The sequence below is a fragment of the Parasteatoda tepidariorum genome, chromosome 9 (assembly GCF_043381705.1).
Source record: "Parasteatoda tepidariorum isolate YZ-2023 chromosome 9, CAS_Ptep_4.0, whole genome shotgun sequence".
NCBI lineage: Eukaryota > Metazoa > Arthropoda > Arachnida > Araneae > Theridiidae > Parasteatoda > Parasteatoda tepidariorum.
The window spans coordinates 6198808-6225275 of record NC_092212.1 but is presented as its reverse complement, the minus strand read 5'-3'; the positions used below and the strand labels follow the sequence as shown (position 1 = coordinate 6225275).

At 31.4% G+C, this 26468-nt stretch overlaps 2 protein-coding genes across 2 annotated transcripts; one reads left to right on the top strand and one right to left on the bottom strand.

The window, feature by feature from the left end:
- Positions 1-2968: 2968 nt before the first annotated feature.
- On the bottom strand, positions 2969-3754 carry LOC107452796 (E3 ubiquitin-protein ligase TRAIP). The gene has a single exon (XM_016069377.2). The coding sequence runs from the start codon at positions 3752-3754 to the stop codon at positions 2969-2971; it is 786 nt and encodes a 261-aa protein (XP_015924863.2).
- Positions 3755-13339: 9585 nt separating this feature from the next.
- On the top strand, positions 13340-14038 carry LOC139426443 (zinc finger BED domain-containing protein 5-like). The gene has a single exon (XM_071185341.1). The coding sequence runs from the start codon at positions 13340-13342 to the stop codon at positions 14036-14038; it is 699 nt and encodes a 232-aa protein (XP_071041442.1).
- The last annotated feature ends 12430 nt before the right edge of the window (positions 14039-26468 follow it).

The following is a 26468-nucleotide window of genomic DNA, read 5'->3' as shown; positions in this document are numbered from 1 at the left end:
AGATTTTGGTTACTATTCAAAATATAGGAGTTTCTTCAAAATTTTAAATTTATTTTTTCTAGAACATATTTAGAAACACTATCCTTTAAAAAATATATAAATTTTATGTATTAATTAAATTTCACATATGAATATAGGTTTTTGACATTTTCGACATTTTTGACAGTGAGGTTTTTGACGTGACGGTTTAAACCATGGTTTAAACTGTCAAAAACTGTCACATGTCAAAAACCTGCCAACCCTGAATGGAGGTAACCCCTAAGAATGACCATTTTACTGTGGAACAGAGAGCGCTGACTCCCAATCGGTTTCACTGTATTTATGTCTTACCTCACCTCTATTAAAAGTTTTATTCAATTTGCATAATTCCTTCTTGGTGTTGCAATTTTCCAAAACAAAAGTGCAGGTTTCAACCTATTATCAACAGAACTATAATAGCATTCAGACGAAACTCAATATCGCAAACTTTAATAACACGAATTTTTTTAATATCAAAAAAAAAATTCTCCACATCTGCTATGTTTATTTCTAGTAGAGGTTTTATTCTATTATCGTTAATAGAACAAAACCCCTTTTAACCAAGTATATTTCTTGGTGACCCACGATTTTATGCAATGTTTTTAAATACCAAAAATTGACTTAAAGAAGCATTTCTTGCAGCCCTTTCCTTAATAATAATACAATTATCATACTTAACTTTTTAATGACATTGTTTTCGGATTATCATAACTTTTGTTTACCTTTATGTGATTGGGTTTACTTACATATTTATTTGTTTATTAGCAAATCATTAAAAATTAGAGAGGCCCCCTTATTGTAAACTACTATTACCATAAAAACTTAATAAACATTTCTTGCGACCCTTATAATAAAAAAAAACTACCATACATAAAAAAAATAGCTTTAATAATCAATTTTAAAAAAAGTGGACACATAAACATAAAAGTATTTGTCTATATGACTGGAAAGAAGTTGTTAATTTAATGAAATTAACTGATATATTTTAGAGGGTGGTTACTATGGACAATGCTGTTTCATGTATCAGCGATAGGGAAAAATCAATATTATTAAAAAAATTGCAGCACAAGAGTGTATATACCAAAAAATGAAGAGAACAAAACATAACAATTTAAGCAAAATTAAATGAAATTTCAAAGATATTGATATTATTTAAAATAATTATTTTTAAAATAAACATGTCTCCCCCAACTTTAAACACAGTTATTATATTGACAAATTGAATCCTTTATAGGGTCGTTTTTTTTCTTCTCTCGTATTGTCAAGTAAAAATGTTTTTTTTTTGGCATTGGGATTGATATTTAAAACAAAATTTATTTATCTGATTACCTACAATTAATTTGGTGAGATAAATTTTCAAAATGCTACAAATTTAAATGAATTAGCCATAAACTTGAAATTCTGCATACAAATAAATGAATTTTGTACAAATAAAACTTAAGGAAAAATCAAATAGATGCATGCCTAGAGAAAATAGCTCCCCAACACTGGCATCTTTTCTTGATCCCACACTATATTTACTATTGGCCACATTCCACAAAGCAGAATATGCCAAAAAGTGCAATGCATGTTGCAGTACAATGTTGGGAGTAAAAAATAAATTTAAAAAAAATTATTTCATTTCAAGACAGCACTTATTTTGCCGAGCCAAGTTTACAAAATAGCCATTATTGATTGTAATATCAGTGCGATAGTACCTGATTGAGGAAGGAGAAATCTGAATTTTCAGTGTTTGGTTTTAAGTCCGTGATATCAATAGTTGAAAGCACAGTAGAGCGCCGATTATCCGAACTGCTCGGGACCGAACGTGGTTCGGATAATTGGAAAGTTGTTTAAAATCTAGTTTAAATGATTATTATTTATGCACTAACTTCCCTTCACACTTCTTCCAGGCTTAGGACTGGTAGTACTGTCTAAAATAGCTCTTTCGTGCTTAAAAGATGTTTTTTTTTCTTTCAGTTTTTATTTATATTTATTTTTTACATTTTGAATTTTTTTAAATCATATTTCAGCTTTTTACAATATTTTTTTTCGCCAATTACTGATTTTACCACAGTTTTCTTTATTTTCCATTGCAAAAGAAATCCAGCAAAGACTATTGTTTTACAGAAGATGCTCTTTTTTGAGCTTCGATACCCCTTATTCTTCTTAAATAAATCAACTGAACTGGATCAACATCATTTTAACGTTCTATTCTAGAATGTCAAAATTAAGCTTGCATTCTTGGAAGATAATTTTCAATTAAAGAGTGTAGGAGATTTAACTGTATAATACATGTAATACCTAAATAATACATGTATGTATGGCTACTATAAAAAAACTGCTAAAAAGGTTGTAAATTAAATATGGTCATCAACTGTAGTGGATATTATTTATTCTTCTAAATTTAGAAAAATTGTCATAAAGTTAAAAAGTATTCTAAGAATTTGGACATAGTTCGGATAATCGGCGCTCTACTGTATTACTACACCATTGATACAATACCAATATAATAGAAATGTACTGTTTCACTGAGAACACAGTGAATCAAGGATCTTTGACTGTAGCTCAGCAATTTTTTGTCTCTCAGAAAATGAACATTACTACAAGATTAAGTTATTGTCAGTCATTGTAAGAATTAAACTTATCATGACAGTCAAAAAAATTTTTTGGGGAGTCCTTATAGGGAAGATTTTTGCATCTATAGTCTTACACCAAAATATTTGCCAGATTTTAATGATTTTGTCATTGGCTCTTGTGAAACTAGGAAAAAAAAACATTCCAACGGGTCACAAAAACCCCATCAGGGCATCTTTGTTGTAGTTAGCTCGAAGAGACCCCTAAATAAGAAATAATTTCCAAATAAGGTTGAGCAAACTTAGAATAAGGAACCATTAAAAACAAATAAATCATAAGATATTTACAAACATATAAATAACTACTGCAATATTCATAAGCTTGTTCATTAGAATTATGAAAAAAACTCGCAAAACCTTGCGATTTTAAAATAGCTTCGCTTAAGAGACCTATTTCTCTTAGTAATATGTTCATGCAAAGCTTTTAAGCTTGCCACAAACAGATCATCATTCTTAATATCATTTAACACATTCGAACTAAGAACAACAAAAGGCTTCAACTCATGAGTAGAACTCAGCTCATCTTTAAGAGAATCAACATGAATAGTGTCACGTAGAATTTCCTCTTCAGTATTAGATTCAGATAGCGAACTCTGCAGAATTTCGTACAGTTTAATTTCTGTACTAAGAATCACTTTTTTAGCCTCGAGGCGCCTGATATCAGTGTTTTGATAAAACAATTCAACAAGATGCAAGTGCACGTCGATAAGTTTCTTTTCGAGTTCTAAAATAGAATAATTCACATCAGAAACTTCTAAAATAGATTTAGTTAAAAGTGAAGTCTGTAGCTTTCTTAATCTCTCGGCTTCTTCTCTCAGTGTCTGCAATTCATGTTCTTTCTTAACAACTTCTGCTTCCAATTTTTCTCTTTCTTTAAGCACTTGCTCACTTTCTTGAACAAGTGCTTCATTAGTGCTCCCAGTAGGATTAAGATTTGGGTGTATTTTAGTAGCATTTGAGATAGAGATTTTTTGAGAACATTCAGGGCAAGTTGAAGAGGGGGTTATTTTCATCCATTGACCTAAGCATTCGCCATGGAAAAAATGCCCACAAGACACTAATAAAATATTTTCTGTCTCTCCATAGAACTTATTTAAGCAAACTCTACAAGACCAGCCCATTTTTATGAATAAAAATTCAAATTTCTTAATATTTAGTAAAAATAAAGAACTGCTTTTAATGATAACCAGACGTTGTAGATAAATACGATTTCAACATATCATCATTAAAATCTCATCAGAAGTCAACAAGCAACAGAACAGGAACCAGGAACTCACCGTGATAATCAATCTAACACTTTACGACGAAATCGCCTCGCTTGTCATCTTTAACATTTGGAATTACATCTTTATAAGATATTCAAGGTGACGTTGCGCTTACTTAAATACAACAATGCGTCAGTATTTCAAGTGATCGTGGGGCATTCTCATTGAATGCAATACGTATATGCGATTGCATGTAATCGCACGCGCATCGAGCGCAACGCCTCAACTCTAATAAATGAACCATTCTCACTGCATTTGATTCACATATGGATGGTGTTTTCTACACTAGGGAATGCTGCAAGCTCGGGACTGCCTAAATTTCCGGGTTACTGTTTCAGTTGTATTTTAAAGCCATTTGGCATCATTGTGTTTTGAGTTTCTTGCAAACAATGTATTTGATTACTTATTATTTATGTTTACAATGCTAACAATACTTGTGTTTACAATACTAAAAGTGTTAACACTAACGTAACATGGTGTACAGCTTGCAACACGAACAAACAGTAGTAAACAAATGGAAAGAGGCCAAATCAAGACTGCCAAAAAAGCGAGTTATTCAAAATCTAGCCACCATGTCACCTTTTTAATAAATAGCAAAATAACTAAAACAAATTTTCACTCCAAACTCCCCTGAATTACATAATAACATTAATATCTTATGAAATACGGCAGATTTGAGCTCAGAAATAATCCAATTTATTTCTTTTATTGGAAACAAAATTATTCGTTTGAAAACGTCGCCTATCAGAATAACATGTAGTAAGCAGCTGCAGACTTTTTAACCGGAACTAGAGTAGGTGCCGAGCTCGAGTTTGTTATTGTTTACATTTCTATTGAAAACACCATCCATAGATCGTGCATCAATACTATTCGAACATGACGTTGCAGTTTCGAAACATTGGAGTGCGCGTTTAAGGTAGTCGCAATCTGTATGAATTCTCCCTGAGTTCTCTAGTTAAAACCAAAGCTACCTTATATGTAGGGAAGTACTTTATTTACATCTCACTAGAGCTTCACAATGGGCAATTGGTGTTCGTGATCTGGAAACAATCTGGAGGATGATTCGAAGATATGCTATCACAATTTTGATCCCCTGAAAAGGGATGGCTCTATTGCTCCTAACGCCTGACGACCAGCGCGAAATCTATCTCTTTACGGTAGAACTGTTTAACGAGGACCTATACTGCACACCATCCAGCCCTATGCAGGCTGATCAAAATGGTCATCTTCCCGCTTACTGACAGCAGCCAGTGATCCTCGTCATCGGTATTCTTTTATGAACCATGTCATTGCGATGAGCTACTACAAACGATCCTACCAATGCTACGATAACCATCCAGCATTTTACGGGCTTTAGAAATACATTTGAGTTTTAAAATTGAGGTTGAGTTTGAAATTTTTTTTTCAAATCAACTAATATCGGAAAAAGAGAGAATAGTTGCTGATCGTTTATTAATGCAGATCGCATCGAGATTAAAGATTCTGAATCCATTTTAATTTTTATGTTAGTACCACGAAAAGAATAATTATATTTATTTATAATTTCCAATGTATTTTTAATTGATGAAATACTAACTTTAAGCATTTGAACTGAGTGATGAAAGAATGAAAACTAATCCCAAGTAGCACAGGGATATTGTAACAGCTTTAGTCTACATCAGTGTTTCCCAAACTTTTGACTTTTGTGTACCCCTTCTAAAGTTTTCGTAACGCTGTGTACCACTAATAAAAAAATGAATGTATTTTTTACTATAAAAAAATTACACTAAAGTTAAAAATCACAACTGGCTGTTGAAGCAACTAATTATTAACTGTTAATTCTGCAAAAACTAGCAAATTGAAAAATACGTAATCGTAGATTTTCATTTCTAGCTTTGTTTTTTTAAAAAAAATTGAAATTTTCGTTCGTAGCAAGATATTTCGCACAAGAACGCGTACCCCCGCTAAACTGTTCCCGTACCCCTGGGGGTACGCGTACCACACTTTGGGAAACACTGGTCTACATCGACCGACATTGTCAATATTGGCGAAAATCGAAATTGTGTGTACGATATTGTACGATTCCCGTCGATTTCACATTAAAAATCTGTTTGTAAAACTTATCATTTAAAACTTTATTGTGTTCTTAAATCAAAATTAATCATTTGAAAGACAAAAAATGACGTCAAATTGTTATAATTCCAAAAAATAAATTTAAAATATAAATTTAGAGATATCCGAACCACACCCGGACAATATTTGATATCAATATTGCAATCGTGTTTTTGTCACGACATCGATCGTTTTCTCTAAATACTGAAATCTACGATCTATTCCACTCGGAACCGTAACTATAACCCGTTAAGATGCTGTTTATCATTTCCCGCTACACCTGCGGTCTATTTATCTTTTCTCTACTTATATTTAAATCTAATTCCGTCTCATAAGATTTATACCTTAGCGCATAATGTAAATGGAATAAAAATTATTTCGATTTATCGAGCCCGAAAACTCAAACCAGCTGAAGATGAAGGGGAATTAATGCACCTTGTTGAAGTGAGCGAATTCTCTGATCTTGGCAGGTATGTGCTGTTTTTAATATATATAATTAAATTATATATTGCAAGAATNCCAAAGCGACCTTATATGTAGGGAAGTACTTTATTTACATCTCACTAGAGCTTCACAATGGGCAATTGGTGTCCGTGATCTGGAAACAATCTGGAGGATGATTCGAAGATATGCTATCACAATTTTGATCCCCTGAAAAGGGATGGCTCTATTGCTCCTAACGCCTGACGACCAGCGCGAAATCTATCTCTTTACGGTAGAACTGTTTAACGAGGACCTATACTGCACACCATCCAGCCCTATGCAGGCTGATCAAAATGGTCATCTTCCCGCTTACTGACAGCAGCCAGTGATCCTCGTCATCGGTATTCTTTTATGAACCATGTCATTGCGATGAGCTACTACAAACGATCCTACCAATGCTACGATAACCATCCAGCATTTTACGGGCTTTAGAAATACATTTGAGTTTTAAAATTGAGGTTGAGTTTGAAATTTTTTTTTCAAATCAACTAATATCGGAAAAAGAGAGAATAGTTGCTGATCGTTTATTAATGCAGATCGCATCGAGATTAAAGATTCTGAATCCATTTTAATTTTTATGTTAGTACCACGAAAAGAATAATTATATTTATTTATAATTTCCAAAATATTTTTAATTGATGAAATACTAACTTTAAGCATTTGAACTGAGTGATGAAAGAATGAAAACTAATGCCATTCAAAATTCCCCTGCTTTGGATGCAAAAGCTTCTTCTCCAAAATCCACTTTACTCAGAGGTTTAAATCGATTTTTTCGTTGCACCCTGCAAAGACCAATTGCCGATGCATTCTGTATTTTTGCTGCATTAGAAATTTTTTAGGAGTTATAATTTTTAAAAAAAATTATCTTTTGAAAATCAACTAATATAGGAAAAAGAGAGAATAGCTCCTTGTCATTTATGCTTGTGTATAGCATCTGAACCAGTAGCATCTATTGTAGGGATTTTAAACAACTTTAAACTTTTATACTATCTTCATGGAAAATATTTTTGAACTTTTTAAAACTCCAAATATGACTCTTAATTGATAAAATAAAAACTTTAAGCCTTTGAATTAAGTGATAGAAGATTGAAAATTAATGCAGCCAAAATTTTTATGTTTTTAAAAATTTCAGAATTTTCCCCCCAAAACACCAGTTTATTATTTGCAATAAAAATTTTTTGTTCCAGGCTTTTCAACACCTTCGCCAGTGCCTAAACTATTGCCAATGTATCCTGCAATCTAGCCGCATTAGAAATACTTTCTGAGATTTAAAATTTGTCGACAAATAAATTTTTTGCAAATCAACTGATATAAAAAAAGAGAGAGAATAGTTCTTTATCGTTTATAAATTGCGCATCAAATCGAGGCATCGATGAGAGAAATTTTTTGCTCTATATTTTCATATTTTTACATTTCAATTCAATATTTATGAATTGTTGACCGCGTGCAAAACTAAGAAAAGTTGGAGCTAGTGTTTAAAATTCGTCGTGAAACTTTCAGGTTATTACTTCCGATTGACTTTTAAGCCTAAGCTTGAAAAAGTGCGCCATCCAATATTATATTTGTAGTGTTTACAAAATAACGCGTTCTTTCAATTTCAATTTCTACGAAGCCAATGACAAATGTATTCCGAAAATTCCGCAAGCATACTATGATGCAACCAAAAACATTACAAACGGTCAGGGCCTGATTATCGGCTAGGCCCAATAGGCATGGGCCTAGGGCCCACAATTGAGGAACCTCAAAAATGAGTAAAAAGTTCTCAATATAGATCAAAAGTCCTCAATACGAGTAACTTTTTCATTTAATATGAATGCTAATTTTTTAAATGTTTTATATATAAATAAATTATTATTTAAACGTGTTTTTAATTTTTAATGAGTAGGTATAATTTTGGCCCGTTTTGGATATCTCTTCAGTTTTGAAATGTATTTTTTAATAAAAATTATTATTAATAACCTTAATATCTTAGCATACATGCTGAACATATCGTTAAATCTAATGAAAGGTGGACTAGCTTTGTGTTGGTTCCAGCACTAAATAAAAAATAATTCAGATAATCAGCGATCGACTTTCAGAAAAAAACACTGACTTCAATTGTTTGTGGTCACCAAAGTGTTTTTATTTTGACATAACATTGTTTTTCTGTTTTATATTTTTCCTTGATGCGTGAACTTTATCTTAGAAAAATAATCTTCATGTGTCTGCTTTTGAAATTTCTTAGAATGTTTCTCTTGAATCATGCAGTTCAATAGATTCTTTTTTATGCTGTTGTTGCTAATTCCCATCTGGTCTGACGGGGTCAGACCAGATCAATAACTCAGTTGACATTAAGAAAATCCGAAACCAGAATGGGAGAGGAATGAATGTCGTTCGAGTTCAGCCCTAAACATTTCAAGATGTGCTTAGTTGATGCCTGGTTTTGTTGGCATTTAGGGCAAAGAGGAAATATCTTTTGATTAGCAGAAAATGTGAGACTTTTCAGGTGTCCACTGGCCAGTCGGGATAAGCAAGTGTTGGTTTGCCTGTCACCAGGAAGAGAAAGAGAGAGTCCTGGTCTTTTTGCTTTATACCAGTAGTNGTGTATTAATAACTTTTTTGGTTCGACTCAGCGCGACCCAAGAAATATGCTTCGCGACCCAATTTTGATTCGCGACCCATAGGTTAAGAACCGCTGCTCTAGGGGTTGAAATTCGTCGTAAGACTTCCGGTTTCCTACTTCCGATTGATTTTTACGCTTAAGCTTGAAAAGCATCCAATATGATTACATTTGAAGTGTTTACAAAATAACGAGTTCTTTCAATTTAAATTTCAACGAAACAAATAACAAAGGCATTCGGAAAACTCCGCAAACATGCTGTGCCGCAACCAGAATAATTACAAACGGTGATATTTTGCACAATTATAGCCAAATAAGGGATAACACTCAAAACATGACAAACCTTACCTTCATTCATCCTTTGATATTAATTTTCTTAAATTTCTTTTAGGGCAACAACCAGTTAAAATTTTTAGAGTACAGGGAGCTCTTATGAATGGTAAAATTACGCTTAAATTTAAATACGAATTACAATAATAAAACTTCCTAGAAGCCTGATCACAGATCGCCTCATACGAATACCATAAGCGGAATGATACGCCGGAAGTTTTCTAAATTTCTTTGTTTCAGGAAGCTTGTAATTGTTTACATTCAGTCAACCATCCTTATTGTATTCTAAATTTAACCATACATAACGCCTATTGTATTCTAAATTTAACCATACATAACCATACATATACGTCTTCAGAAATCTTTCTTCTTTTTTGAGTTTTTTTTTATCACGTGGCTCAAAATCAGCTGTCTATTTTTTGTTTAAGGACACTTTTAATTCGGTTCCGAAAAATGCTGAAACCCTAAATCAGTTTACTAATTTATGAAAAACATTAAAAAAATTACCAGTTATTAATGATTACACTAGACTTGAAATACATATCTGGATATAATAGTAAATATCGCTGTCAGTTTTGCAAAAGTTTTGAGTTTCATGTGGAATTTTCTTGCTTCCAAGAATTAATGAATAATATTTCATGCTCAGAAACATCAAAATCTGCAAAACATCGAAGGAACTCCATAAAGAATATCCACAGCAAAGCTAAGGTCAGAATAGCGATAAAAGTCTGAAGAGTATAAAATCCGTTATGAACTATTGAAACATTACATTTTTCATCCATATATTGCCCGTTTCTATCATTCAGCTGATTTTACTTATTGTTCAGGCATTTGAAAAATTGTGAAGTATTTGAATTTTCTCATCTGAATTACCCGCGAAAAAAAAATTCATTATAAATGATTGATAACTTTATGATGTTTAAATGCCAACTTTCACGATTTTTACCCAAGATTTTTGATATTAGTAGCTGGAAAGTAAAGATTTAGCCAGGTTACTGCTCCCGAATTACTTTTATGCTATTTTTAAGGTATTTCTACTATTTAATCATCTAATATAAAAGGTTTATTTAAACTTTACATTCCATACTTTTCTGAATCATAGAACTTCAAACATTAAAATATGCAAAACAGTATACACAGAAACACATTGTTATGTCATTTAATTTTTCAAAAGAAGGTTTTTTGACAACAATTTTTATCAAAAAATTTATAATCTTAATGAAAAATTATTATTTATAAACTAAAAAACGTAAGATAAAATTGATTACTATAAAAAAAGAACAATTCTAAAAATTCCTCATATTGAAATAAAAAATTTTCATGTTCTTTTTTAGTCTAACAGTTCTAAATCAGACGTAGAAAATCATTCTGTAGAAAACTATAAAACTAGAAAAAAAATATTTACTAGTAAAGTTATTATAAAAATCATGACACTTGCTTGCCTTATAAATCTGGAGAATTCAAAAGTGAAAGTTTCTTCGTTTGAAAATTTTGTTCTTAAATAATATATACATAAATTATCCTTTCATTACCTTAAGAAGACAACCCACACAATAAAGTTTTATAATTGTAAGATCTCGATATGAATTTCGATATGTAACTTAGAAACATAATAGTTGAATTCTAGTTGAAATTAATCATTCAAAATTTAAAAAAAAAATACTTAAAAAGAAAATGATAAAAATGTATTAAATCAACACAAATGATACTATTTCAAGTAATTCGGATGTTTCTTTATTGTTGTTTTCCGAATTATATAGATACGTACATATATAATATTCAATAAAGAAGAAAAATCTATGACAATTACAGTTCTGCACGTTCACATTTATTCATTTTAATGAAGTAAGCAATGTGAGCCTAAATAACTTCACCTTAATTTATAATGAATTGTTTCTAGATGATTTACTAATATTATGGGTCGTTTTTTGAAGCTCTGCTGCCTTTACATAAGGGAAATTTCAGTTCTTATTTACTGCTTAAAAAATGGCTTCTTCTCTACCAATGATTCAGATAGAATTAAATAAAATCTTCATAAGAAAAAGCCTGAAAAAATCCTCCCCGCCAGAGGGAGTATTCAAGCTTTGCGAGCTTTAAAAAACACAACTAAAGGATTAAATTTAAGTAAAAATCTCTTTACCTAATTAAGAGCTCACATAAGAATAATTTATATTTATTTTATTTCTATGCTATGCATCACAACGAAATTGCATAATTAGTCAGATTTTAAAACTTAGAAACAAAGTAATCTTACTGAATTATAAATATATACCTCTTAGAGATTTCATATGTGTAAGTAGAATTAAATTTTTTTCATTCATGTTCTTAATTTGGTATTATATATTATCTCTAAGTAAATAATCGGTTTTTGTTACAAAAAAAATTTATATTTTAAAGCAATGTGGTAATTGAGTATTTAACCATTTCATGCAATAGAAAAATTAAATCCCAAATTAATTATAAAAAATGGGTTTCACTCCGGGTGTGGGGACTGTAAAAATTAGAGGAAACTGTAATAAATGTCAGTGTAAGTAGTGACTGCAAGTAAACATTCAGCACAAGAGAATACTGTTGAAAAAATTTCTTGATTAGACAGTGCATTGGGATAACCTTTGGATTTTAGCCAACTTAGTCAATAGGTTGAGAATTTTGTTTTATTTATGGCAACCAGCAGAGAGGCCTTTAAATAAGGCAAGTTGAGCAAGTTGACGTTTTCTTTTTCTACTGCGCGTATTAGATAAAATGATTTTTCATTTTTATGTTATTTACTTATTTTATTTGGATATAAAATAAATTTTACAAAGATTTTAACTTTTTCTTTGTGTTTTAATTATGTTTTGTTTTCTGCGTCATTTTATTTGGCAGGGCGTTGTAAGTAAACACTATTGACGATAGAAAAAAAAAGCCAAATTTGTTAGAGGGCACTTCTAAAATACACCTTTAACTTTACTTGTTTTGGTATTTTTCGGATAGCTGGGAGCAAGCGAGAAGTAACCAAAAAATGTTCACCTCCATCAATTATTTTAATTTTTTTTTTACATTTTATTTCTTTCCTTAAACACTTAAAAGCTAAATAAAATAAAATTTATAAATTGAATTTAAAAATTAAATTAAATAATTTTTTTTCTGAATTTCCTAGCGCCCAGCTAATTGAAAAGTACTTTGGTTTACGAAAAGGGAATTTTCCGTAAGTTGTATAGTACATTTATATATATAGTACATTTTTCAATATAATTAGTATAAGGTAGTAAACTTTCTACGTTTGTTGGAAAAATTTCCTCCAGTGCAGCTAAATTTATGTCTTAATGTATAATTCTCTGTTTTATAAAGTTAATATATAATTATTTTGCCCGCCATTATATGCAAAAGGTTTAAGAGTTCATGCGAAACGCCACTTTGCAGTTCTTATCTGGTAAGGTTTTTAAAATGTTGGCAAAATGATCAAAAATTCTTGAAACTTTAGTGCTGAATTGTCTTAAGGCATTTTATTTAATTATACACTTTACAATGAATTTATCATTAAAAAAGAGCAGTAGTTGGCTTTCCTGCATTAATATGACCTCCATTAAATTCAAGTTGTATCCTAACACAGCGGTTCTTAACCTATGGGTCGCGACCCAAAATTGGGTCGCGAAGCATATTTCTTGGGTCGTGCTGAGTCGAACCAAAAAAGTTAGTAATACACCAAATAATAAGTAATACCAACACCTTCTAGAAGAAGTCATTGTGGCTTACTCAGCCTAGGCTTAATGAGGTACCTGGGTAACTCTATACCCTTAATCCTCGTTCATAATAATTAAAAAAGACACATGACTCAAAATTAGTTTAGCATATCAAGGTGCAAAATTAATATAAGAATAAAAGATACTTAGTATAAAAGATACTTGGTAGAGTGATCAAGCTGCAGTGCGTATTGTAAAATTGTAATCACCCTAATAATGGCAAAACGTGAATACAAGGAAGCATTTTTAGAATTAGGTTTTACTTGCATTTATGATCGAGGAGTGAACAAGCCGCAATGCGTGTTGTGCAGTGAAATATTAAGTAATGAATCGATGAAACCGAACAAACTTAAAAGACATTTTGATGCAAAACATAAAAATTTTGCCTTTGAGGGAAAAGATTGTACTTTTTTCGAAAGAAAAGAAGCCCATTTAAAAAGACAGCGTTTGGATGCACCAAGTAGTAGTGGTTTAATAAATTCTGCCAAACAAGCTACACTTGGTTCTTTTCATGTGGCTTGGCATATTGCAAGACAAAAGAAACCCCATAATATTGCTGAAAAACTTATAAAACATGCTGCCATTGACATGGCACGTATCAAATGCGGAGATGAAAGTTCAAAGAAATTACAAAAGATACCATTATCAAATGATACAATTCGTTTACGAATTAATGATATGTCATTTGATATTAAGAATCAACTTATTTCTGCTATAAAAATTGCTGGTTTATTTAGTATTCAACTGGATGAAACGACAGATGTAAGTAAAGATGCTCAACTCATGGTTTATGTGCGGTATCCAGGTTTAACAGATATACAGGAGGACATTTTATTTTGCAAACCAATGTCAACAACAACTAGAGGTGAAGATATTTTCTTATGGTCGATTCGTTTTTTAAAGAAGAAGGATTAAATTGGAATCAGTGTTTCAGTATTTGCACCGACGGTGCAGCTGCCATGACAACATCTCAAAAGGGATTTTCGACAAGAGCAAAACAAATGAATCCACAAATTATATCGATTCATTGTTTGTTACATAGACAAGATCTTGCTTCAAAAAAATTATCACCCGATATATGCTCTTAACTGTAGAATTTTCCGCGAACTGTGTTTCGAATCTGGTGCAGAATACGAACATTTATTATATTATTCTGAAGTTAGATGGCTGTCCCGGGGCAAAGTTGTTCAAAGAGTATTATCATTACGGACAGAAGTCGAATTATTTTTGAGAGAAAAGAAACACCCATTAGCATCTAAATTCTCCGAGTTGAAGTGGATTACTCAAGTTGCTTATTTGTCAGATATTTTATTTGAAATAAATAATCTAAATACGTCTATGCAAGGACGTAATCATACTATTATTGAATTAACTGAAAAAATTACATGTTTTAAAAATAAACTCAAATTATGGAGAAATAAGGTTGAAGTAAAGAAACTTGCTTCATTCCCGACTCTTAATTTACTTGTTGAAGACAATAATATTGATATCACAGATTTTGAAATACAGAAAATTATTATTAATCATTTAGAAAAACTAATAGCAGACTTTGATCGATATTTCCCTGCAGACGATGTTTTCAAATATAATTGGGTTCGAATGCCATTTAATTTTGATGTAAGTGATTTGCATGAGGAATTTGTTAATATTAATCAATTTCAAGAACAATTAATAGAAATACAAAGTGACCAAGCACTTCGATACAATTTCTACAAAAACACTGAATCTTTATGTGCTTTCTGGTTAAAATTAAAAACCGAAAAGCCAATAATTGTTAAAGAAGCCCTAAAAGTATTATTGCCCTTTTCAACAACATATATGTGTGAGGCTGGTTTTTCGGCTCTGTGTGTAATCAAAAACAATTACCGGAACAAGTTAAATCCTGAAATAGATATAAGGTGCTCCTTGACAAGCATTCAACCGAGGTTTGAAGATCTTTCAAAATGTATTCAAGCACAAGGTTCTCATTAAAACTGTATGACTTGCATTTAAAATTTAAAAGACTTAACATATGTATTGATATTTTTTTTTTTATTTTAGGAATAAGTTAAAATGTCAATTATTTTCAAAAAGTTATAAATATATTTTAATTTGGTCAATAAAAATTATTAAAAACTCTTGATTATTAATTAAATTTTCCTTGGATCGAAAAGTACTTTTGTTTACCTTTATTATTAAAAAAATAAATAAAAAATTTGTAAGTTAAAAAAAATCATCATTGTAGGATTGAAGATTTTTTAAAAATGTGATCTAAAATAAAGCAATGAAAAAATTTTGACTTTTGTTTGGTCGCGACATGAACATATTTCTCAAATTTGGGTCGCGGCTTAAAAAGGTTAAGAACCACTGTCCTAACAAATTACGTGAACTGTTTTAAAGTTTGCGGCTGTCTTAGGGGACAAGAACTACATCCTTTACTTGATTAAACAAGGGTCAAAAGTCGGAAACTGTTTGGCGTATAAGTAAATGCCTAGTAACTCTAATCTTGGTTTTGTAAAAATTTATAAAAATTTTTTATCTGCTACTGGCAATGTATAAAGTGACATCGTTTTATACAACGCTTTCAAATAAAGTATGAAATATGAAAATTACTCGATGATTTACATGGTTATTGTGTGCAGATAGGAGTTCTGGACAAAATATAAACATAAAAGTCAAAACACTCCATTTATTTATTTATTTTTCGTTTTTAAATATTACTGAGTTTACGACTAAGAGTAAAGGGAAAAAAATTTTTTTTTTGCCATTTACTCAATAAATTTATATTTTAGGAATATGTATTTTTCTTTAGCAGATTTATTTGGTAAACGTTACATTTTGCTAAATAATAATTTACATTTTGTTAGAGAACCAGTGTATGGGTTACCGAGCAAGGGAATTTAATTTAAAGAAAACAAATCACGGTAGGAAATATCGGGCAATGACCCCCGTATGAATTTTTGCCTTGGCTTTTACTCTATTAGGCAATTATATATATTGCCTTACAACCTGCATGTTGTACCAAGAAATCTAATTCGAATAGATCATTTCAATTAAAAGTATGGGAAATTATTGCTTTGGCAATATGGTGAAGTATGTATAATCAGTTGATAGTTGGCCAGTCAATTTTCGGCAATGTGTAAGATGCCGAATTTAATAAAATGGCGAATTTTCTCAGTAAATTTAATAAATACGAAGGCGAATTAATAAATAGCCGGTGTTTCAGACCTAGTCTGACTTTTAAGATTTAGAAGCAGAAACAATACAAATTTAAATTAATACCGAATTTAAACAGATAAATAAATTAAAAAACGACATTTATTTTGCTAAGTATTTCGAGATGAATTTTTGTTCAAAAATTTGTTTGGAATTTATTACATTATCATATCTGCCAATTTTGGTGAACGATAGTTTCTAGTGTAGCGAATTTTAAGCTTTGATATTTTAATTAGAGTTCGATATATTCAATTTTAAATTATTTTATTCACAAAAAAGAAAAAAAAATATTGTTACAAAAAACCCGATTTTAAACATTCTGAGTGTAATATCCTAACAGAATGTTATAAAAATTCCGTAATAACTTAATTACTTTTGCTCTGTTTTTCAACGACTAATATGAAAAATCTTGGGTAAGAATAATGAAATTTGGCAGCTAGACATTATAAAGTTATCAATCATAATATTTTTTTTTTCTTAGGAAATTCAGATGAGTTTCTTCGATGTTTTACAGATTTTAAAATACCTGAACAAGAATTATAATCCACTGATTCTTGGAAGCAAGCAAATTCCACAAGAAACGCGAAACTTTTGTAGAACTGACAGCGATATTTATTATATCCAGATATGCATTTCAGCTCTAGTGTCATCATTAATAACTGGTAATTTTTTTTAGATGTTTTTCTTATAAGTTAGTAAATTCATTTAGTGTTGCACCATTTTTTAGAAACAAATTAAAAGTATCCTTTACCAAAAAGTAGACAACTGGTTTTGAGCCCTTTTTTTTAATGTGGTAGAAAAACCCTCAGAGAATAGCATCTAAGGTTTCTGAATACAGTTTATAAATGGTTAAATTTAGAATACAGTAAGGAAGGTAGACTGAATGTAAACAATGACAAGCTTCCTTAAACAGAAAGAAGTTTAGAAAACTTCCTGTGTATATTTCCGCTTATGTATTCGTTCGAGGCGATCTGTGATCAGGCTTCTAGGAAGTTTTATTATTGTAATTTGTGCTTAAATTTAAGCGCAATTTTACCTTACATAAGAGCTCCTTGTAATTTACAAATTTTAACTAGTTGTTATCCCAAAACAATTTTAAGAAAATTAATATCAAAGCATAAATAAAGTGCAAGGTTTGCCATGTTTTGAGAGTTATCCCTCATTTGGCTACAGTTTTGCAAAATATAACCGGTTGTAATGTTTTGGATTACATCATAGTATGCTTGCGGAATTTTTCGAATACATTTGTTGTTGGTTTCATTTAAATTTAAATTGAACGAACACGTTATTTTCAAAGGTACACGTTTAAAAAGCTTGTCGTTAAACTAAGTATCTGAGTGTAAATTCAAAGCACAGTGATTTTTTAAAACTGAAGTTTCAAGTACTAGAAAAACAATCCACTATATGTTAGCGAATGTATATTACCACGTTTTTCATATGCTTGCTTTTGATATCTAGACACTTTTTGTAACCGGATTAGATTCGGTTAACAGTGTAAGAAAGTAAATAAGTTTAAACAGAATGAATTTGACTAACCAAGTGACCCTCTGCAGAACAGCAAAATTAGCTTGAAAATTTTAGTAAGTCAACACAATTAGCAAGTGCGACCTTATAGACGGTTTATCCAAAATGAAGTGTCTAACTAAAGCACTTAATCGTTTAAAAACAAAGGCTGCTAAGCGCTTAAAAGTAATTAGTTTTACATTTCTTGTTATTTGTAACATTTGTTGAATTAGTGTAGGCTAGCTACACATAGTTAGAAAGGGTTAAGAGTGTTTGAGGTGTAAACATGTTGTGTAAAGAAAAGAAAAAACACCATTGACTTTCAACACTCGAAATTTCAATAAAATACAACAAGGATATTATTTGATAGTACCAAATGTTCCCTTAGTATTACCAATAGAACTGCTAAATATTTTCGCAGGGCTGTGGAAAATCCGGAAAAGTTGGCTGGAGTGTATTTAATGTTCAAAAAATCCTTCTTATTAAGTTTTTTTCTTCGTTCTTTAAATTATAAAGTGTGCATTGAATATATATATATATATATATNAATTTTGGGTATATATATATATATATATATATGCTGGTTGCCAATTTCAATGATTTCAAAATTTTAGCTTAAAACAAGGTAGTTTCTAGTGTGAAAGTAGTTTTTTTGCAGCTTTTTCTTTTTCTTTTTAGCATTCCTTCTCCATAAGATGAAGGCTTGGTCGAAACAAGTAAAGAAGGTAACATAATAAGTTTATTTTAAACAATTTACATATAAAACAATTGAATTGTTGAGATCACTGTGCTAATAGCGAAAAACAAGTTAAATGTTAATCTTGGTTGAGATAATTATGAGGAGATAATTTTCTAAGTTAGAAAAATGTATTGCATTGTCCCTAGTACAGAGCACAAAAAAAGGACCACCCTGACTAATTTAAAATCTAATGATCGGATTTTCACATTCTAATACTCTATCTTAATGGTTCTTGAGGGTAACCTCAAATATGCTGGTTAATAAGAGCAGACGATACTTTCTGTTACGAAATCAGACGCAAAAACGTAATTTCTTTGAATAAACATACTCTTTTTTAACGGATTCGGATTTTTGACCTCCAAAATATAGGGAGTAGCCGCAATTTGGGAAATATGGTCCTAATAGTTTGGTTAGAGGAGCGCTCCAAAGTTTGGACCACTTAAAGTTAGTTTTATTTTTTGCTTATTTCGCTTTATCTCGTAAACTTTTTAAGAGAATTAAAAAATTTTTGCTCACAATTATAAAATTCGTCGCCCGAAGATATAATAACTTTTAGTAAATCTTTACAATTCTTAATTATTCTATTTATTAATAGTAAAAAAATGTTGAATTTTGAGGTATGCAAATTTTTGTATCATTTTAAAGAATATAATTTTGCAAGGAGAAATACAAAATTTGAGAAAAATCGGTCGAACAGTTCCTGAGAAATCGAGTTTTAAATATCTCACTTTTGAAATTAACTTTCTCAGGAAGTATTCAACCGAATTCGCTTGCATGCAATTATGTTTGGATAAACGAATTTTATAATTGTGCGCAAAAAATTTTCAATTCGCTTAAAAACATAGAGCAAAAAACACAAAAAGTAAAATTAACATCAAGGGGTCCAATTTTTGAGGCCCTCTCATTACCAAACTATACTATATTTCCCACACTGTGGCTACCCCCCATATTTTGGTGGTCAGAAATTCTAATTTGTAAAAAAAAGGTATGTATATTCAGTAAAAGAACGTTTTTTGTGTCTGATTTTGTAACTTAAAATATCGTCTGCACTTATCAATTAACGTATATGAGGTCGCCTCCTCGAGAGATTAAGATTTAGACCCAGTAAGTGAAGATCCGATCATTAGATCAAAAATTATTCAGAGTGGTCCGTTTTCTTTTCAATTTTTTTGGGTGCATTGTACAGTGCGAAAATAGCACAAGCATTTCAATAACTTTTGATCTCATTATCGAATTTTCTCCTAGGACTCAATCTCAATGGTTCGAAGAACTAAAATTATATACGTTAATTACTTAAAGCAGACGATATTTCACTTTGCGGAATCGGACACAAAAACGTACTTTCTCCGAATAAATTATACTATTTCTTTCGTTTGAATACTGATCATTGGTTTTCAATGCGTTCATTCCTTTTTTAAACTTCATTTTTTATAAGAATTTTAGAAATGTATATGAAGGATAGTCATAATAGAATAAATATATGTGTTGCTGAATAGTTACAAATGATTGCAGTTTGGAATTATTTATCTTAATAATTGCAAAAATTATAATATCCCGCAATTGATTAAATTGAAAGCATATGTTTCCTTTGCAAAGAGTTTTGAACAAAAAAGTTTAGAGACATTCTGAATAGATACTTCGGGGTCGGATAGAGTAAGTCAAATGGAATTCGAGTATCGAGTGTCGAATTCGGAGAAACTGGTTCAAAAGGTTTAGGAAGTTTTCTCATTCAGTAGTAAGAAGCTGTAAGTAAGTATTGAACCCAACAATCCTAAAATGGTATTTCTTCGGAAATAAATGATATCCATTCCCGAGAGCACAAAATCTGGAGTATCGTACAGGGTTCGATCCACATCTCCGACATTAATGTCTTTCAGAGACCTGCCTTCAATCTTTTCGTAAAATGCCTTCCGAAGTCTTCCAATGTCAATGGGAACTTGACCAACCTTAAACAAAATGGCCATCAATGCCCCCACTGAAGTGACCATAAAGTTGGCCGTATCTATGTCAAACATTAGGGTGTTACTCATGGATAAGTAACTTCCGATTGTGGAGAAAGTCATCCAGAAAAAAGTATTAAACACAAAGAATATGGGTACTGAGAATGTAGCCTGAATTTCCTCCAAATGCCTGAAAATTGCTGATCGCTTGGCAGCAAAATCCTTTTGCAAGTATCTGTCGAGCATTTCCGGCAGTGTGGCATTAATATCTTTAGTCAATTTGTCAAGATTAAGACAGATTTTGTGGCAAATAATTAAGTAAGCAAGGGCTATAAAATTGCATGCATTGTACAGAAGCGATTGTGGCCAACGTGATAAAAAAACAACTCCGTATTGCACTGCTGTACTCTTGAATACGTATCCAAATGTGAAAAAGCTTGTATCTTCAGCTCCATATGAAAAGAACATCGGAGAAATAACGTAATATGCAGGCATGGCAATTAAACAAGCCGTCATGAGCGTGATGTGTTTGCTTCTCAGATAAGAATGCATCGATTTTGTCGTGAGCAGCCTCGTTAGTTGAGTGCTTTTCAAATTCATTGTCACCAAAGCAATTACGTTCGTAATGTTACTAAAACTGTAGATGATGTCTACTTTTTCTCCGTTGGCTTCGATGACAACGTAAACTCCCAAAGCTATATAATTTACGAAAGCCACAAATAGTATTGCCCGAACTGTATATAAGACGCACACATGCCATTTTGAAGGTTTCAGTCGAACCAATCCTAAATATCCAAAAATGTTATAAATGAGGCATTTTGTATTAGATGATCTTTTAGTTTGATAAATGTCCATTGTTCTGAATCCAATGGGCCGAATAGTTTTAGAATATGATGCTGACTTTAAATGACGATGATTTGGAATAAAATCTTCAGAGGAAAAAAATTATTTTCAAAATATAAAAACATTTAAGAGTTTAATAAAAATCAGTTTAGAGAATTTAAGCAATTGATATCTAATGAAAAAAAAAGCTTTTGAAACGTCAAAACGATTCCTTGGAGATAAATTAAGAATAAATAGATTTATAAATTGTAATATTTATCATTACTCTCCTTTCTTTGTCAATTTATATGTTTCGTGTCCTAAAGTGATTTCTCCCTAAAGAAAATCAATACAAGGACAAAAAAAAATATAGAATGCAGTACTTTAAAAAAATAATATCGAAAACGCAAATTTTGTGAACAATTATCACTGTGTATAAGTGTTCAATTAAGAAATTGATTCATATCACAAATAAATTATACATTTCATTTTCTAAGTTTTATCAATTAAATAATTGAGATTTCTAGAAATCGATGTAAACACAAGTTTTGACATCGACTTTTAGATCGATAGAGTGTTTGATATCTGGCTAATAAGCAATATATTGTGATGGAAATAACTGAGGATCAAATATTTTGTTACATTTATGCAAGTATTTGATCTTATCATAAATCGGGCATGGGGATTACAAATCAAAATGGTTTTGTTCCGAAAGCAACATATCTATTTTTTTCAAAATTATGTATTTAGTTTATAATGAATTTATTTTTGTCTTAATGTACGAGTTTATAAAGAACGTATAGGCTTATATACATACATATACATTTAACCCTTTTCACTCCGATGTCTCTACGGAGGCACCATAAACAGTTCCCATTTTAAAATTAGGAAATTTTACACCTTAATAATTAGGTACCACTTTATTATAAGAATCTTAAAATTGTATAATAATACTTTATTGTATATTTTAAATGCTATAATACTGATATTAGATCAATCAGCGTTTAAAAGTACTCGAAATGCAAAGAGTTAAGATAAAAAACGTATGACCATAATCTATCGCTTAAAAAATTTAAATATGTTATCCCCTTCTTCCTACCACTCATTATGTAGCAGAGAAGTGCTGATACAAAATATTAACTCGAATGAATTTTAAAAAATCCTGGTGAAGAATATATAATATTGAATATATAATTGCAAAAGAACTTAAGGTTTTAGAGGGAATTTGATGATGGATTTGAAATCAGTGATCGGAAAATATTCAAGATTCGAACAAAAACCTTGTGCAACAGGAAACAAAAATAAAAATTTGTTCCCCCGTGTATTAAAAGGGTTATGAATTTTTAATTAGAACGAGTTCAAATTAAATACACTGGTGGACAAAATTAAGAGATGGAAGACATTTTCCCAAATATCTAAAAAAATACTGAATATAAATAAATGAAATTTGGTATGGATATAGCTTATTCCATGATAATAAAGTATGCAAAACAAAAATGAAAGTGCCATTCACTGCAAAGACCCATTGCCAATAAATCCAACGTAGTTTGAACTTAAGGATAAAAGAGGACAATAAAAGTGAGGCTTGTACAGTGTGTGTTGCCTCTAGTATGGTGTATGGTCACCCCTAACAGACAGACAACATGCACAACGAGTATGCATGCTGTTAATAAGGGAGTTAAGGAGGACTTGTGAAAGACGCTTCCATTCTTCCACCAGAGCAATTTTTAACTCCAGAATGGTTCTGGGGGGAGGTTGGCGCATCGCAATAGCTCTCCCAAGCATGTTCAATAAGATTCAGGTCAGAGGATTTGGCTAGCCAATCCATTCGTTGAATATCCTCGCTTTCCAGATACTCTTTAACCATGAGAGCCCTATGTGGTCGCGCATTGTCGTTCATAAAAATGAACTCAGGGCCAACAGCGCCCCTGAAAAGACGCACATAGGGCTCTAGGACCTCCTGCCTGTACCTCTGGGCATTCACGGAACCATTGCCAAACACATGAAGCGGTGTGCGGGCTTCTTGCATGTGCGAAAATGCTTACCATCTCTTAATTTTGTCCACCAGTGTATTTTCATCCCATCTTTCCGCATGTTTTGAGGATGATCGGTTTATATTTGTGTGAAATAGAATGTCAAGTCGGGGAGAGCATCTGTGCTGTTACTAGCTTTTTTTTGCAATTTGTAGTCAGTTGTTAGAACGAGTAATGAGCTGGTAAATTTGATCTTAATTTTTACTCTACCAGTAAATTTTTGCCTAATTTTTTTTGTATTTTAATTCATTAGAATCTTAGAGCTCTTAATGAATTCTTCTATCATGTCGATCTTTTACAGCTATTTTAAAATGCATTCTCTACAGGCTGCTCTAGCCCTAATTGGTCATTTTCTTTATTAAATAAGTTCGTGTGCTGAGAGAACATAGAAACTTGGCAATGGGCTAGGTTAACAAAGTGTATCAACTTAATAAATTTCATACATTGTGGTGTCTTTGGCATGTATAGAAAAAGGTTTAGCTCCAGAAACTGTAATCCGACGTTTGGGATAATTAATTCATAAGTAGGGAGGGATAGCCTTTCTAGTAGGGCATTGGGCCCATCTCCAAGACGGCATGAGTTCGATCTTTGCCGGCCGAAGACTCCCCGTGTTGTAAATGATAGCTGGTACATGTTGAATCTGTCGGATCACACATTCCTCCATGTTCCCATAACAAATCACAACCTTTGGGGGTACTGAAATGGAGAAGGATCGCTCTCTGGTTCAGGTCAAAATTACCACCTGTGAATGAATAGATGTATTAATGGCGGTTTTTCCTTTAAACGGGCTGTGAAGTGTGTGCGGCTGAAATCGTATTCTTGGTCATAGATGGCGTCACTGAGAAGCAAAAAACACACCCTTTGCCTTGTGGAATTAGAAACAACAACAACAACATTCCTTAAGTATTTAGGAAGTATACTTCGCAGTAGCAATCTGGAAAATATGGTCCCTATAATTTGGTCAGAAGAGCTCTCCAAAGTTTGGACCTCTTAATCTTAATTTTATTTTTTGCATATTTCGCTATATCTCGAGAACTTTTTACGTGAATTTAAACATTTTTCCACACAATTATAAAATTCGTTTGTCCAAAGATAATTCCATACAAAAAATAACTTTTCGTAAATATTTACAATTTTTAATTATTCTATTTATTAATGGTCGAAAAATTTTAAATTTTGAGGTATACAAATTTTTGTATCATTCTAAAGAACATTATTTTACTAGAAAAAATTCGGAATATGAGCAAAATCGGTCGAACAGTTCCTGAGAAAGCGAGTTTTAAACATCTGACTTTTGAAATTAAATTTCCCAGGAAGTATTCAACCAATTTTGCTTGCATAGAATTATCTTTGGATAAACGAATTTTATAACTGTTTGTAAAAAATTTTCAATTCGTTTAAAAACATACACAAGAAGCGCAAAATTGAAACCCTCTCATGACCAAACTATACTATATTTCCCCCATTGTGGCTACCCCCCATATTTTGGTGGTCAGAAAAATCCAAATCTGTAAAAAAAAACAGTATGTATATTCAGAGAAAGTACGTTTTTTGTGTCTGATTTCGTAACTTAAAATATCGTCTACACCAGGGGTCGCCAAACTTTTTTGATCATCGACCCCTTTATAATTTTTCGAAATCTCCATCGACCCCCATAAAAGTAATTTTCTGTTAATTAAAATAAAACTCCATTAGATACTATATTTGTATTATTTGTTTTATGATTTTAAACAGTTATAAAAGTAATAGTACATTGTGTAACAATAGTTTTATGAAAAATATATTAATGTTGAAATTTAAATACCTTAATATTTATTAAATAATAAGTAATTATAAATAAGTAGAAATAATCAGTAAAGTAACTTCAGATTTATTGCTTCTTAATCAATGAGATAGGTGTGCCTGGTGTTTTTTTGCAAGGTTCGCTATATTGGGTTCAAAATTGGTCAATTTTAATCGGAAATCCCCTCGAAACTCCACATTTAATTTATTTCTGTACTTAGTTAAGATTGAATTTACGTGACTGAAACCGGCTTCAACCATATAGGAACTTGGAAATGCTAGCATAAATGGCTGACCTATTTCGTAAAGTTTTTAAGTTGCTACAGTTTTGTCGCTGGCTGTACTAATCCATATTATTAATGCTTACCTTCTTTTTTACATGTATTGATAATTAAAATTGATATCTAAACTAAACGAATGGTTTTATCAAAACAATAACTAATTAGCTAAAACTATAAGAGTTTTAATAATGACACTGCAACTATTCAACACTGTTCATAGTTTGTAATGATAGCTGAAACTGCGTATGATATTTGCGTTTGTAACATCAATGCTCGTCACACGTGACATTTGGACAAGCGCACATATGCATATGACTTATAAACCAGAAGTGCAGAGTTCGTACCACTGCGCCCTGGTACGTAAATACTTGTTTCACCCGAATAAATATACGTTTATTAAATTATGTTCTATAAAGAAACTGATATTAAGTCAATTATAAAAACATTCACAAATTTTGCATACTCAATTAGGTATGTGTATTTGCGTGTTAAGAATTGTTTTTTCTTCGACTCCCAATCGACCCCTCCGATTCGGATAGACCCCCATTCGACCCCTCCGATTCGGATAGACCCCCATTCGACCCCCTGGCTCAGATCGACCCCCGCTTTAGTTAAATAGACCCCTGGGGGTCTATATAGACCACTTTGGCGACCTCTGGTCTACACTTATCAATTAGCGTATTTGAAATCATCTCTTCGAGATTAAGATTGAGTCCTAGAACGTGAAGATCTGATCTATAAATCAAAAATTATTCAGAGTGGTCTGTTTTCTTCTTCATTTCTTTGGTGCATTGTACAGTGCGAAAAAAGCATGAACATTTCAATACATTTTCATCTCATTATCGAATTTTCTCCTTCTAGGGCTCAATCTTAATCGTTTGAAGGACTAAAATTATATATGTTAATTACTTGAAGCTGACGATATTTTACTTTGCGGAATCAGACTCAAAAACGTACTTTCTTCAAATTAATCATATTATTTCTTTCGCTCGAATATTGATTATTGGTTTTCAATGTGTTCATATTTTTAAACTTTATTTTTGAGAAGAA